General features: G+C 48.2%; 1 protein-coding gene across 2 annotated transcripts in view; it reads left to right on the top strand.

The window, feature by feature from the left end:
- Positions 1 to 16,335, top strand: part of GTF3C1 (general transcription factor IIIC subunit 1) — a 76,114-nt gene that overhangs the window by 11,852 nt on the left and 47,927 nt on the right. For both annotated transcript variants that reach the window (XM_028506182.2, XM_028506204.2), the window contains exon 6: positions 2,902 to 3,025. In XM_028506182.2, coding sequence (XP_028361983.1) covers positions 2,902 to 3,025 — 124 coding nt within the window. The remainder of the gene's footprint in view (positions 1 to 2,901; positions 3,026 to 16,335) is intronic.

The following is a 16,335-nucleotide window of genomic DNA, read 5'->3' as shown; positions in this document are numbered from 1 at the left end:
TCCAGCTCCCCTGGAAATGTCAGGAGCTCTGACGGGCCCGGGCCCTCAGCCTCCCATGACTACGGCTAGCCAGGGCTGGCTGTGCGCTGGCTGTGGCTCCCACCTTTCAGACCCTGAGGCGGTCGGGGCCGTTTGTCCTCCCGAGTGCGTCTGCACTGCTGTGCATGGCAGGAGGCAAACATCTCTATATCTCAGTCTCCAGCAAGGGTAGAAAAATAAAAAGTAGACTTTTAAGGCCTGTTCTTAAGAGACCCTAATAGAAATGAAGAAAATTCCTGTGTGCTTAATAAACAACTGTCTGCCCACTTTGTTCTTTCTATTCCTTGTCCAGCCCATGCAGACAGTGGAGGCTGAAGCCTCCTGCCGTAGGGGGTCCCTCGGGGGTGGGGAGGCGGGGCTGGGCTGTCCCAGGTCGGCACTGTGGACGGTAAGCAACAAGGTTTACCTGCTACCAGACACCGTTTCATTTATTCACTGAACAAAAACCGTCATGAGTGTTTACTTTGAGTCAGAACCATGTTCTATAGTAAGATGATAAAAAGTTTATGGGGATGGCAGGTCTCCTGCTGTCATGGAGCGGTTCACCAGGGGCAGCAATGAGCGCACACCGAGGCTAGCGTGCTGCCGAGAAAGGCGTGCCTGAGCTCCGAGGAGGGGCAGAGATGCCTCCTCGAGAGAGCTGGGAGGAGCCTCACAGAGCACGTTATATATAGAGCTGGGCTTTGAAAATTAAGTGTTCCCACAGTAGACAGAGGAGAAATGGCATTTCAGGTGAGAGAGAATGGCTTGAGCAAAGGTGTGGAGCTGTTGGAGGCTATGGGACTTTTTTTTTGGAAGTTGGCTGGAAGGGATGGTTGGGACCACATAGGGAAAGGTCACAAGTACCAGGTGGAAGACTTGGGATAAGATGCTGGTGGCAGTTTAGAAGTGGATGAGTTACCAGAAGAGATGAGCGTTCAGGAAATGAACTGGTGGACAGAAGAGATTGGAAGTGGGGGTGCAAAATAGATGTTGCTGCCTCAGGCCAGGTAGGCGACTGGCTGGAAGCATTTTGGAGTCATTCTGGAGGTGACAGTCTCCGGACTTGGTGAGTGTCCAAAGCCATTATACAGAGCTGAGTGGAGGAGTCTTGTCTGGCTCGGGAGAGCACCCCTGGCAGAAGTAGGCTGGAGCTTGAGGGCCAGATCATGAGGCCAGGGACCCCGTCTTCACTGTGGAGCCCCCACTGTAAGGAGAGTGCCGGGCCCACAGTAAAGTCTCAGTAAATATGTGTGAATGATGTGGGAACAAAGTCAAGTACAGAGCGAGGAACAAGCCTGAGTGAAGACACGACAGATGACAAGTTTGATTTCTGGATTCACCGACTACGAGGATCTTACAGGACATTCACTTGGCAACTGGAAATAGAGGTCACAGTGACCTTAGCAGGATTTAGTGAATCCTTAGCCTGTAGATGAGGTTGATGACATGACTACAGATGCTAACTTTGGGAGGAGGCAGCAGGGGGGCTCCTATTGCTTCTTTCTCTTCTTGCTGGGCAGACAGTGTGAGTCCTTGATGGCAGCCCCCGGCACACAAGACTACGGCAACCCCTCTCGCCTGGGATGGGCCAGGGCTCAGACCATATGTTAAGGGCTGGGGTTTGATGGATGAGTTTCCGAAGGGTCTTTCCACGATGTCAGGGGCACAGCTAGATTAACAACAGATGCCATTTCCAAGCCAGTGGGTTTGAATGTGCCATATGTGAGTCGTCCGTATTTCTTTGATAGCCATATGTTCTGCCGCCCAACAGCTACAGTGGTGACTAGTCTGAAAGCTGGTCTCACATATGTGGTGGCGGCGGCCTGCAGACGTCGGTTCCCTCCCTCTCCCCCAGAGTGTAAGAGGAAACCTGGAAGACTCACAACTCTTAACCAGGAGTGCCTCCCGTCGTTCAGTCCATGACTTAAAGCGGTGGTGACTTGCCTCACCTGTTCTGGGGTTGCAAAATCAAATGCCCACAGTGGCAAGGAGGGCGATGTAAATGAGTTGAACGTGTCAGGTAGAGAAGTACGGCTTGGTATCAGTATGGATTCAAGAAATACTTAATTTTCCTCCTAACTGCCGTAAGAGAAAGGCTGCACAAAAATGGTGATCAGTGGAAACTGACCTTCAGCCTCCCTGTGCAAGAGCCTCCTGGGAGTGTGAAGGCGCTGGCACCGTGGAGACCGGCATGCCGTCTGGATGGAGGAGCTGCCCTCGGCTCCCGCTGACGGCTGCCCCGAAGCACAGTCCTAAGATTTCTTGCCAGATCTTGTTTTTCAAGAGAAGCAAGAATGTGCGTTTTTATATAAAATCTCTCACTTTTTAATGCTGGCAAGTAAATTGCATACATCTGAAAAAATGTGGTCAGTACTGGAGGCTGGGCATTGGTAGCTCCTGCAGTTCAAATGCACTCCTGGTCATTTTGGGGTAAATGGTGAAACTGCACAGATAGAAAATTTTTTTAATGTTTTTTAGTATTTTTCCTATTTGTTCTAATGCCTGTGGGAGGGCCATGCATGGGTATTAATAATTAACACACTCACTTGGTTCAAGTCAAAACAATGTGAAAAGTTATACGGTGAAAAGTATCTTTTCTCCACCTCCCTCTGCCTTGTGCTCACCCCTAGAATTTCTTTAGGAAAATCTCCCCCTCCCCCTCTATAGTCAAAGGCTGGAACTGTTAGGACGCTGCTCTGACCTTGTTTTGTTCCCGTGGCAATGTAGCTTAGCAGTCTTCCCTCACGAACACCGCCAGTGAGTTCTCATTCAGGATGGGCAGTTAACTTGGGTCTCGAGCTGGGTTTGTTTACATGCTGCTTTAGTAATTTCTGACACCTTGCTTGAACCTGACAGTGCCTTTAAATTTTGTGTTGGCAGGGGCTGTGTGAAAGGACATTTAAGCGTCTGTACCAGTACATGCTGAATGCTGGTCTGGCGAAGGTGGTGTCTCTTCCCTTACAGGAGATTCAACCTGAATGTGGACCTTGTAAGACAAAGAAAGGTAAGGGTAGCCCTGGCCTCTCTTCCCTGGGCTGCGTGGATGGCTTTTACTCCTCCCTTCTAAGCTTCAGCCGGTCTCTGCCATCACGTCCACTTGCTGTGGGATGATTTCACACATTTTTTCAGCTCTCTTCCTCTGGACATAACATAGGATCTTCTGTATAAAAAGTGCTGGGGAAATGTTGGCCGAATGAAAAAAATTCAAACTTCTGACAAATAGCTCTGTGTGTGTGGCTGTTCCTCTAACATCTCAAATTCGTGTTGTACAAAGAACAAGTCCATCTCGTCCTTTTTGCACTGAGCCGCTGAAGTGCACTGTGGTGCGTGATACCACCATCTAGGTGGTGTCGCCACTTTAGGTATTGGGACGAAGGTAAGACTTGCTGAGTAACTTATGTAAGGTCGAGCAATCTGTAAGCTGGAGAGGTAGGATTTAAACCTTCTAGTCAGTTAAAAAAGCTAAATTAAGAACAATGACCTATAAAAACACCCATTCTTAGTCCTTTATTTTGCTCTTTTCCTGATTTTTATCTCAGGCTGTTTACCTCGTCTGATTAACCAAAGTCATTTGAAAAAGCTCAGGGTCAGAGCTTTCAGTAAAGATAATAGATTCTTCCCAAATTCCATTTTAGGGATGATAAGGGATATAAAAGAAGGAAACCCATAAGTACAAAGAGAAGAGGACAGAATGTGATAGCAGAGAGAGTTGTCAACAACATTTGGTGCTGAAAGGCAGATGCACAAATGGTCACCGAGCAGACTGGGAAAGCTAAATGCCTGTGAAGGGCATAGCCAAGAATTGACACCTCAAACCCTGAAATCAGCCATCACTGGGGTGGCTTAGTTGGTGGGCTGTCGTCCCACAAAGTGAAAGGTCGCCAGTTCGATTCCTTCCTGGTCAGGGCACATGTCTGGATTGCAGGTTTGGTCCCTGATCAACATGCATACGAGAGGCAACTGATTGATGTTTCTCTCTCACATCCACATTTCTCTCCTTCTCTGTCTCCTTCCCTTCCTCTCTCTCTACATATAAATAAATAAAATCTTTTTAAGTATATATATTTTTAAAAAAAACCTGAAGTCAGCTGAAAATTTGGAGATTCCAGGTACCTTAGAAAGCACAGGCATGGATGGAGCGGGACACAGGAGAACTGGCCTGTAGTCTGTGTGAAAAGCCATAGGTATCCCAGGCCCCACCCCTCCTGTGCATAGCCAGGGAAGACCCCTTTCCCACAGAGACACAAGTCTGGTTTACCCCAAAAGAAGATGCACCAAAGAGATTCTAGACTCACAAACATGAGGCCCAGCTAGGGACGTGGTGCTGTGCTGAAAATCAGGGTTGGGTGACAAATGACGATCTCCGTACTCCTCAAAGTGAATCTCCTCACTGCCATTCCCAGTTTGATTCCTAGAACAACTGGATCTACAGTCCCAGAGGCCAGAGACTTCTTTTCTGCAGAAACTGACTGGTCCAAGAGAAAAAGTCATGTAGATAATGAAACTTGGAGGTTTCCCATTAAAATAGCTGGTCCCGCCTGCTTACTGGTTCAGTGACACCCTCCCCTTCCTCCTCTCTGCCCTTCACACACCTGAAACTCGGCGCTGCGGGGGAGCATTTTAGCACTTCACCCAACATTTGAGGGAAACTCGCGTGTGAGTGTGAGAGAAACAGACAAACTTAGGAAATAGAAACAAAGTGAGGAGTAGAAGGAAACTTTTTTTTTCTTGAGAAAAAGAATCTTCAGAGAAAGAAGAGAAGCGATTGTAAGCGGCTATAAAGGAGGGACATGCAGAAAATAGAAAAGAGCTCTTGGAAATAAATATGATTATTGCAATAAAAGATATAGTGGAAGGGAAGATAGTTAAAGTTGGAAAAAATCTTCCAGAAAGAACAGAAACGCAAGAGAGATGAGAAATGGGAGAGCTAAGGTGAAAACAAGAGGCTGAGCCTAAAAGTTCTCACATCCACACGACAGGGGCTCCAGGAGGGTACGGAGGGAGCGTGTGCAGGGGACTAGTGCAGAAGAGAGGACGAGAAAGGGCACAAGAAATTTTTCAAGATCAGAAGACCTTCCAGGTACCTAGTGTAATGAACAGAAGAACCCTGCACCAAGACCCAACATCTTGAGACTTCAGAAATCTGGGATAAAGAGCCTTCGGGGAGGAGACATCAGACTGCCCAATAGGAACTGATGCTGGAAGACCTTGGAGCAAGGCCATCAACATTCTGAAGGAAATAGACTTTCAATCTACAATTTTTTATCAGCTTTGCCATTAACCAAGTATGAGAAAAAAGACATTTTCTTAAGGCAGATCTGAAACTCTGCATCTCCCACCTCCCATGTTCTCTTTTAGGAAGCTGCAGCAGGATGTACACTGTCAAATGACAGACTAAGCCACGAGGCAGGGAAGCATGGGTCCAGGAAGCAGGGGGGCACATGAAAAACCCCAGGGAGATGGCAAAGGGAAGTGACGGTGACAGGTGCTGACAGCAACCTGTCCAGATGATTCCAGGAGGGATGGAAGTCCATGCAAGGCCCACACCTAGTAGACATTAATGTGTCTAGCGAAAGTTTTACTCTCTCTGAGTCTCAGCATGAATGTAATGATAGGTGCATAGAAATTTAAGCAACTGGAAAAAAACAAAGTAACTCCGAGGAAAACCAACAGGTGCATGAGAACAAAGAGCTTAGGGTCTGCGTGATTGACTTTGTCAGCATAAAAAGTGTCCTGTGGACACAGCTCAAGAGAATTTGTGCTCAGTGAGAACAGTCCCAACACATGGCTCTGCCTCCAGGAGGCAGGCATTCGTATTTGCTGAGTGACCATGAACTCCAGTCTGAAGAAACTCCATCTCTTCCTTTACTTCCTCACTTAGTGGAATCACTGCCTACCCTGCCTGGCTTCCCTGTGTCTGAGAAGAGTCTTGGGAGGAGTTGGGAACACAGAGATGCTACCATACAGGAGGCGTACAAACGAAGGCACGCCTGGGAGTTCAGGAAGCCAACCTCCTGTAGAGCAGACCTCGCCTTTGAGTGCCTGCAGTCCTGAGTAAATGTGTGCCTGGTTGAATGACTAGAACTCCTCGGAGTAAAGAGTGGGTGGCATCCACCTGTGAGTACACAGGAAACTAGGAAATACCGTGGTGGGGAGAAAAGGTTCCAGGAACTGAACAGCATGCCGGGCACTTAACTGTGCGAGGATCCCCCAGCACATGACTTGGAAGCAGGGTTATCTGAATGCCTAAAACAGTCGTGACCTGTGGGTCTCTTCATCGTTTTTACTTCCTGGCCTATTGCAAGAAAGGCATTAAAAATAAACACAAGAAATTTTATCTTTGAAGTAGAAAGAAACTAAGAAGGAAATACCATTAAAGAACTTTTCTTGCTGGGCAGGCAGCCATAAAGCAAAGCTTCTTTTAAGCCTGAGGTCCCTGGAAATTCAAACCAGCCACTTGAAAGTAAAGACAGCTGGATGGACTTTGATGTAAGACAGCCCTGGGATAGAATTCTTTTTTTTTTTTTTAAGATTTTATTTATTCTTAGAGAGGGAGAGTAACATTGATCAGCTGCCTCTTGTACACATGCTGACTGGGCACCGAACCTGCAACCCAAGCAGGTGCCCGGACTGGGAATCGAACTGGCGACCTTTCACTTTGCAGGATGATGCCCAACCAACTAGCCGCACTGGTCAGGGCTGGACTAGAATTCTTGTCCTGTCATTTCCTGTTAAGGTGATGACCTCTCTATACTTCAGTTTTCTCGTCAGGATTCTCTGGGGATGATAATACAACTTTCCAGAGCGCTGTGGGTCTTATAGGAGACAGCATACACAGAGCAGTGGCCGCCAGCTGGTGGCCAGTAGGCCCTATCCACACATGCATTATGTTTGGCTTAATTGAATTCGTTTCTGACGTTTAAAAATCAGAAATTTCACCTAAAAAGTCAGCCTTTCAACTTCTCTGTAAAAACAAAATTAGGCAACATTGAACTGTATTTCTTTTTTTTTTTTTTTACTTTTTTAATTGTTCAATTACAACTGTCCCCATTTTTCCTCCATTGTTCTCCCCTGCCCTGTCCACCCACCTTCTCCCACATTCACTCCCCCCTGTCCCATTGTCCTTGTCTGTGGGTCCTTTATACATGTTCCTTGACCTGACCCCTCCCCCTTTTTTTCCCCTTTACCCCCTCCCCCTCCCCTCTGGTCACTGTCGGTTTGTTCTTTATTTCCATGTCTCTGGTTCTATTTTGCTCACTTGTTTTGTTGATTATGTTCCACTTAGAGGTGAGATTGTATGGTATTTGCCTCTCACTGCCTGGCTTATTTCACTTAGCATAATGCTCTGCAGTTCCATCCATGTTGTCATGAGGATAGGAGCTCCTTCTTTCCTTCTGCGTAGAATTCCATTGTGTAAATGCACCACAGTTTTTTGATCCACTCATTTACTGATGGGCACTTAGGTTGCTTCCAGTGCTTGGCTATTGTAAATAACACTGCTATGAACATTGGGGTACATAGGTTCTTTTGGATTGGTGTTTCAGGGTTCTTAGGATATAATCCCAGTAATGGAGTCACCAGGTTAAAAGGCAGTTCCATTTTTAGTTTTTTGAGGAAATTCCATACTGCTTTCCACAGTGGCTGCACCAGTCTGCATCCCCACCAACAGTGCACCAGGGTTCACTTTCCTCCACATCCTCACCAGCACTTGTTTGTTCATTTGTTTATAATGGCCATTCTGACCAGTGCGAAGTGGTACCTCACTGTAGTTTTAGTTTGCATCTCTCTGGATGGCTAGTGACGCCGAGCATCCTTTCATATGTCTCTGGGCCCTCTGTATGTCCTCCTTGGAGAGGTGTCTATTCAGGTCCTTTGCCCATTTTTTAATTGGATTGTTTATCTTCCTGCTGTGGAGTCGTGTGCGTTCTTTATAGATTTTGGAGATCAAACCCTCGTCCAAGGTCTCATTGGCAAATACATTTTCCCATACAGTTGGTTGCCTTTTCATTTTGCTGATGTTTTCTTTAGCCATGCAGAAACTTTTTAATTTGATGTAGTCCCATTTGTTTATTCTTTCCTTTATATCTCTTGCTCTAGGGGACATATTGGGGAAAATATTGCTACGTGGGATATCTGAAATTTTTCTGCCTGTGTTCTCCTCTAGGACTTTTATGGTGTCATGACTTATATTTAAATCTTGAATCCATCTTGAGTTTATTTTTGTATATGGTGTAAGTTGGTGGCTGAGTTTCATTTTTTTGCATGTAGCTGTCCAGACACCATTTGTTGAAGAGGCTATTTTTACTCCATTTTATGCTTCTGCCCCCTTTGTCGAATATTAATTGACCATAGAGACGTGGATTTATTTCTGGGCTCTCTGTTCTGTTCCATTGATCTATGTGTTTGTTCTTATGTCAGTACTAGAGTCTTTTGATTACAGTGGACTTGAACTGCATTTCTTCAGTAGCAGTTGGCAAGGCAGAGAGATGCTGCCCCCCTTCTATGGGGCCCACCTTCCCCGTTTATCAAGAGCACCTGCTTCCTGCTATGGAACCCACAACTGGCTTCCCTCTGATATGTCATCCACCTGACTTTGGAGTTATGTCCACACCCCAGGTCCTGTCACACAGTGAGTGGTCCTAGTTACCTTGAAGCCTAGCGCTGGGAAGAGGAGCCCTCCAAGAAGAAGGGTCAGCATGACTCAGAACTCACTCGGCCTGAGTACCAAGGAAAGTGGTGGCTTCATCCCCTTATGCGGGATTGACAGGGCAGGATCCCATGACAATGACAATGTGAATTTTCAAATTGTCACACACATCCACAGTGAGTCCATACTGACAGTTCAGGAGGCTCATCTCATTCACGTGGTAACCTTGTCACCCGCCTCTGCTGCTCAGGCTCATAATCAGCACACCCCTCACATCCCATGGCACACTGTGTCTCAGTTACCTGTTTCTGTGACTTTTCCAACTAGGTCAGGAGCTCACTGAGGATGGTGGCTGCACCTCTCACATACTTTCTATGCTTAATGCCTGTGCAGAGTCCACTGGGAACAGAGCAGGTGCTAAGTAAATGTTTAGCAAATTTAATTTAATTAGGTGCCACTTCAGTTACTTTCCTTGCGGGGAGACAAGGCATGAATGAAGTGTTAACCTTTTGTTGCCTTGAGCTTTGTTGTCCCAGTTGGCAAAATTAACATAAAACTTTCCCTTTTGTCTACTTCCCTTTGAGTATACAAGACTTAAATGATAAGCAAAGATGATGTATTACTTCATGTAATTTTACAGATACACCTGGATGTATAAGTTGTTTCTAAAAGCCCATAAACAAAGAGCTTAGATTTAGGCACACTTCAAATGCATTACAGAAAGCTACAGTGATCTATTTTGCAAAAAGCAAGAAAAAAAAAACAAAGAACACCTTGGTAATGAAAACAGTCAACCTGAACTGATCTGTTTTGCAAATCTAGATTATGTTCTTCAAGTATTTACCATTCTGTGCGTATTAAGTTATGCTGAGAAGAAGGGAAAGGAGAGATAGGAGTTCACCTTGCAACCCCCTCAGAGAAGGATCAGGAGCAGTTGACAGAAGTGGAGCTTCCTGTGGCTGGCGCCTGAGGCTGTTACTTGAGCAAGTTTCCCGGGTTCAGTGATAAGGCAGTGAGCTTTACAGAGGATGGGGGAGGGCCCATTTATGCTGTGGACTCTTCCCTCCCACAGCTGTTTCCCCCAGATTCACCTGTAAAAAATGAAAATCAAGTTCAACAAGTTTTGTAAAAAAGATGAATATACGAAAATCAGTTGTATTTCTATATACTTATAAATGAACAACCCAAAAATGAAATTAAGAAAACAATAGCATCAAAAAGAATAAAATAAGCCCTGACTGGCGTAGCTCAGTGGATTGAGCGCGGGCTGCTAACCAAAGTGTTGCAGGTTTGATTCCCAGTCAGGGTACATGCCTGGGTTGCAGGCCATGACCCCTGGCAACCGCACATTGATGTTTCTCTCTCTATCTCCCTCCCTTCCCTCTCGAAAAATAAATAAAATCTTAAAAAAAGAAAAGAAAGTTTAAAAAAGAATAAAATACTTAAGAATAAATTTAGCCCTGGCTGGTGTGGCTCAGTGGATTGAGCGCCACCAGCCTGCGAACCAAAGGGTTGCCAGTTTGATTTCCAGTCAGGGCACATGCCTGGGTTGCAGGCCAGGTCTCCAGTAGGGGCCATGCGAGAGGCAACCACACATTGATGTTTCTCTCCCTCTCTTTCTCCCTCCCTTCTCTTTTCTGTAAGTAAATGAAATCTTTTTTTAGATGACTATTTCTTTAAAAAGAACAAATTTAACAAAGGAAGTACAAAATGTATACTCTGAAAGTTATTAAACATTGTTGACAGCAGTTTAAGCTCTAGGTAAATGGGAAAGCATCTCATGTTCATGGGTTGGAAGACTGAACATGGTGATGGCACTACTGCCCAAACTGACCTGCAGATTCAGCGCAACTCCTGTCTTAGTCCTGGCTGACCTCTTTGTAGAAATTGAAAAGCTAATTCTACAATTCACATGGACTCGCAAGGGATGCAGAAAACTAACACAATTCTGAAGAAGAAGAAGAAATCGAGTAGGAGGACCCACACTTCCCAATTTCAAAACTTAGCAACAGTATTGAAGACAGCGCAGTACTGACACAAGGACAGACATCGAGATTGGCGGAATAGGACTGAGGGTCCGGAGGTAAACCCACACGTCTGTGGTCAGCTGATTTGCAACAGGAGTGCCAAGACCACTCCGTGGAGAAAAGCTGACCATACAGGCCATCACCGTATGATTCCATTTACGGGAAAGATCAGTACAGGGAATGGAGAAGTTGGTTAGTAAGTACTGAGGGTGGAGGGGCGGGGCCACAGAGCGTTGATGGCTGAAGGTTGTGAGGTGAGGCAGATGGTCTGAGCTGTGAGCATACTAAATAACCATTGACTGGTGCACTCTAAATGGGTAAATTGTATGGTATGTGAATTATATTTCGTAAAACTATTAAAAAATTAAAAAACCAAGAAACATTGTAACAGCAGGGTACAGCAAATTAATTAAGATCCATAAAATGGCAAAAGAGGATATTAAATTATTATAAAGTATACAAGCTAAGAAAAAAGAAATGAGCCATATTAAGAAGTTTAAAATACAATAAAATAAGTATAAATAAGTGTTTAAAAGAGTTTCAAAACCACGACTTTAAAAGAATGAACATTAGAACAAAAGGAATAAAGAATGTGCATAAACATAGAAAGAATGTCAGGAAAGTTTAAAGCCTAGAATATTAATGGTGCTGGGGGAAACAGTTAAAATAGCATGAAATCTTTAGATAAAAGTGACAAAGTTGAGGGACATTGGCTAAAAATTAGTAATCACTGTCTTAACAATTAAGATAAATAATATAATATAAGTAATAAGATAAAAAGCCATCACTTTGCCAAATAGGCCTGTCTTTCCCACCTCTGGACCTTTGCTTCCTTTTGCCTGGAATGCCTGTCCTCTTCTGCCAGACGGTTCTTACATACCCTGTAATACCCCACCCAAAGGTCACCCGCTCTCTGCCGTCCCAGCCAGCCGCCTCCTGCCTGGTTCTCATTCAGAGGCTCTGTGCATGCTGGCGGCACAGCCCCGAGCACCCTGTCACCCAGCTGTTTTGCGTGATCAGCACTTCATGTGTGTACCATTTGGTCCTTGTCCCAGGTTAGCTCTGCACTTGCTATTAGGGTTACCCCCGTTCTACAGACGAGCAGCCGAGGCTCAGAGGGGTTGGCAGCTTAGCCAGGACAGAGCAAGAAGTCAGCCCAGGCTTGTGCGAAGCCCAGATGCTGTCCTGCTGCTCTCCCCAGCCTGTCCCTCAGATGTGACCCTTCGCAGGGTCAGGGATCCTGTCTCATTTACCTTTATGTCTTTGGGGGCCCAGCACGGCCTAAATGCTATGAAACTGAATTAAAGGCCCCCAACAAACTCCTGGCTATGTTTTCCAAGGTCATGGTAATTATAATAACAATGGTAAAAGCTGTAGCAAGCACTGCTTACTGAGCATTACTTGAAGGCTAGACAATGTCCTGAGTACTCTGAGATACCGCTCTTGTCCCCATTTTACAGCTGAGTACCCTGAGGCATGGAGGAGGGCATTCCACTGAGCCACGAATATACAGCTGGTCAGTGGCCGAGGCAGGCCCACATCAGACAGACCCCAGTGCCCAGACCTTTAACCTGTTACATTGTCCTGGAGTGGCGGCTGGTAGCACCCTCCTCCATCATTCCGGGTGCTCCCCTGAACTCCGTGCTTCAGCCCCGGTCAGGCCTCTGCACTTACCCATGGCAGGTGCCTCCTCAGGATGTCCCCTTGGCTTGCTCGTCATCCCGGTTCAGGAGTGTGCGCGCGCATGTGAGTGGGGGTGGGGCACGAGGGGAGTAACGCTGAATTTCATGACATTTGCCCGGCTCACCAGTAAGGACTTCCCCTGGGCCCGTGACCCTCAAGAGGAAGCATGTCTGGTGCTCCTTGTTCACATCTTGCTTTTGTTCTTTCTCAGGGTGGTCACAAGTGCATACCGTTCTGCTGAGGTCCAGGAGAGTTTTCTTAGGGAATGTGAGAGACACAGGCGATCGGTTTCCACTTCGCAGCCACTCTGGGTTTTTCTTTACACCAAACAGTGCTTTCTGATAGAAATCTGAAATTCCAGGCCAACCAGGTGGGCTAGTGTGGGAAAAAACCACCTACTAGGTCCAAGACATCAGTTGGCTTTGACCCCTCTGAGTTTCAGTTTCTTTTCTCTTAAAATGGCAATAATTCATTTGCAGAGTACATGCAATGATTAAGTAAAATAGCTTCTGAAAACCCTGAGACTGCCTGGCTTATATTAGATGCTTATATTAGAAGATTCACCCCTTCCATTCCTCTTTTCTGGGTCTTCAGAATGTGAGGCGAAAGCCATTCTTCCCTCACGCTAAGGCGAGCTGGTCCCGGGTCTTTGGCATGGAAGAACCACACGGTTCCCTTGTGTCGCACTGCTGACGCCAGCACGCCACATTTCTGAATGCCTGGAGTCCCATGGGTCTGAAAGCTGGTGCAGTGATCTGGCTGTCTCTCTCCTGCCTTGCACTCCTGGAAAGAAAACCCTGTGCCCAGGGGCTGCCATTGCTGGGCCAGCCTTCCCCCACGGAGTCCCGGTGACTGAGGTGCAGCTCAGGTGGAGAGAGGCTGCGTCCACCCTGCCTGGGATGCCAACCCCGTGCGCCCCTTCTCCCCGCTCTCACCCTTTCTGCCGTGGCTTCAGCTGGCTTGTGGTCTGGAATAGGCTCCTTAAAAAAGGAAAGTATGATCCGAAGGGATTTTAATAATAAAAATTGAAATTCTGAGGCTGGTGAAATTCCAAGAACTGTGGAAAGATATAAAGGGCCAGTGCAACTATGTACTTCCAAGTCACCTGGAATCATGAAGCACAGACTGCACTTTGTTCTGTCCTTTACCTGTCTTCTCTCTGACTGTCCTCCCTGTACCTCTAATGACAACTAGGGACATTGTCATTAGCCCTAGTTTACAGGCAAGACAGCTGAGACAGGGAGGGCACCCAGCTTGCCCAGGTTCATACACCAGCTGTGGAGGGAAGTCCAGATCCCTAACCACTGCGCTTGTTGCCTCTGACTCGAGGCTTTCCATAGCGAAGATGCACATGGCATGGCCTGGGGAAAGGCAGCGTGTTCCAGGTCAGTGTGCTGGGAAAGAGAGACAGGCACAACTCAGGGAAACGACCAGGTTTCCTTGTCTGATGGCTACAGAAGAACGTCAGCGCAGTCGGGATCCTCAGCAGAGAAGTCAGCCATGCTCTGTGGGGTGGGGTGGGCAGGGTTGCAGACCTCGTGGCCCCAAGCCCCACCAGCAGCTGTCAGGAAGGTTATGCTGGGCCTTCTGGAAGCCCAGCAGCTTCACACTGGGCCCAGCCCTGGTGCTTAAGACCACCCTCCACTCAAGGTGTGCTGGAGACCTGCCTCCCCTGAGCTCCATGCTCCTTGTCAGTCCTGAGACGCCAATGCCCGGTGTGATTACAGGGAACAGCTCAGTCCTCACGTGTCCTCCAGTGCTCCCCCAGCCAACAACCTGCCAGTCCACAGGCCCTCCAGAACCCCATGCCCAGGACCAGAGCAGGGGTGAGTTCCCACACGTCTCTAGAAGCCAGGCCACCACCCCTGCCTTAGGCCAGCTATAGGACTTTCCCACCTGGCAAAGAAGGGACCAACTATCTTCAATCAGCTAGTGTTCGTCACGCCTCTGCGCTGTGCCGGGTGCTGGCTGTGTCATTAGAAATAACGGCTGTGTTGGTTGAGAGCTCTGCCCAGCCTGGGCCCAGGTGCCATCTCGGCCACTCCGTAGCTCTGTGGCTTTGAGCAAGTCACTTCATGTCCCCGTGCCTCAGCTTCCGCCCCTGTACCAAGGGGCTGACAGAGGCCTGCCAGCCTCGGATTGTGAGGTTTGCTGGGCTAATTCATGTGGCAGCCCTGGCACAGGGCCAGCCCACAGTAAGTGCCGGGCGTTTAGGGCTGAATGGCTGCTGTGTGCCAGTCCGTACAGAAGATGTCTGGGGTCATCCTGGCACTCACCTGTGAAGTAGAGAACGCTGCCATCTCATTCACTGAGTGGGAAACGAACCAAGGGATCTCCCCCAGGGGCACAGAAATGAGAGGTGTAGAGCTGAGACTGACCCGTCGTCCTGAGCACTAAGCCCGCTTATCCCCACAGTCTGATGGTCCGCCCCTCTGGCTGTCGGCAGAGGAGGCAGCTGTGCCGTCGGAGGAGGCTCTGACGGGCCTGTGTCCTTGCTGTGGGAGCCGAGAGGCGGGAACAGTCCTGCCTGGATGCTGCGTGGAGGGGAAGCTTTGAAGGCTGGGAGGTTGTTTCCTTTGCTGCCCTTTGAGTCCATGAATGTGTAACAATGTTCTCCTCTTGAACTTGTGTTTATTTGGAGGGCTGTTCTGTGTATCTTCTTGGCTAATGAGCCCCTTAAGGAAGTTAAAATGGAGTGGAAGGAAAAACGCCGGGCTGCTGCTGAGCAAGGCAGTCTGCTGCGTGCATCGTGTCACCACTCACACGGGAGCCAGTGTCCCTGGCCTTGGGTCACCGCTGTTCTCAGTCACATGGACATCTGTCCATCAGGGCTGTGTGTCACCCCAGGGCTGGGCCCTGGGCTCCCAGGCAGACTGCCTGGTTAAAACCATCTACTCTCTTGATAATGAGTGGGGATTGGGGCGAGTTCCTCAGTTGCTTACGTTCTCTGAGTGTGACTGGGGTTGCAGCCCTGCCCCCTAAGGCTGTAGTGGGACTAGCTCCTGTGACACAGGCGGAGTGCTGAGGTCAGCGTCCGGGAGGCGGCTCTCGCTCGAGATGAGTGGTAGGAATGTAGTATAGGAATAGTGGGCTGCTCTCTGAGCACCATCTCAGGCAGGAGCGTAGGTGAGAGAGTGCATGGGGCAGGGGGAGACCCAGTGGGGACGACCTGGTGGGCAGTGTTTTGTCTGTGTTGGCTAGCAGGTGCCTCTGTCGCAAGGGTGGACCCGATCCCTGTCACCTGAGCCTTGAATACTCATAGTGTCACCTGTACAGGTGGGCCCAAGAGTCCCCACATCCATGTTTTCCCTAGTTGCTTAAGGCTCCCATCCTGGGAGAGGAGAGATGGAGGGAGAAGGCAGGTACCTGGAGCCAAGGTCAAAGCCTCAGGGAGGCGGGAGGACCTGGCAGGACCTGGCAGGCATGGAGGGCGCTGGGGCTTGAGGAGGCCTGCACCGTGGTATGGGTTCATGTTTTACTACTAAAAAGTCATGAACTAAGGGGTTTTCTGTCACTTTGAGGGGTGGAGGGGAGTCAGCACTGAGCTGGTGCGTGAGCACTGTCAAGGCCATCCCCTCCCACTGACCGCCCTGGATGGGCCCTCATGGAAGGTTTTGGTGGGTCAGCCTCAGCGGAGTTTACTGTGAGGGTAAAATGGATGAGTTCAGGCCCTGAGTTGCTTTCTTATTTATGAACTTCACCTGTAAGCTACATGCTCTGTCCCCTTCAGTCCCCCCTGTCCTGTGAGGTGTGTGAGCCTGAGCTGGCTCAGACGGCCGTCTCAGTCTGCAGTGCTCTGGTGTGGCCGTCGCCGCCACAGCGCCTGCAACAGGAGGAGGCTGCAGACCAGCTTGATTGCTGCCTGCCTTCGCAGTGGCAGTGAGGGTTCTGCCCCTTGTGTGCTGATGAAAGCTGGTGGGGAAGCCACCTGTGTCCCTGCTGTAACAATCACTGCAG

This window comes from Phyllostomus discolor, chromosome 3 (genome assembly GCF_004126475.2).
Source record: "Phyllostomus discolor isolate MPI-MPIP mPhyDis1 chromosome 3, mPhyDis1.pri.v3, whole genome shotgun sequence".
NCBI lineage: Eukaryota > Metazoa > Chordata > Mammalia > Chiroptera > Phyllostomidae > Phyllostomus > Phyllostomus discolor.
This window is presented reverse-complemented; position numbering and strand designations above follow the sequence as displayed.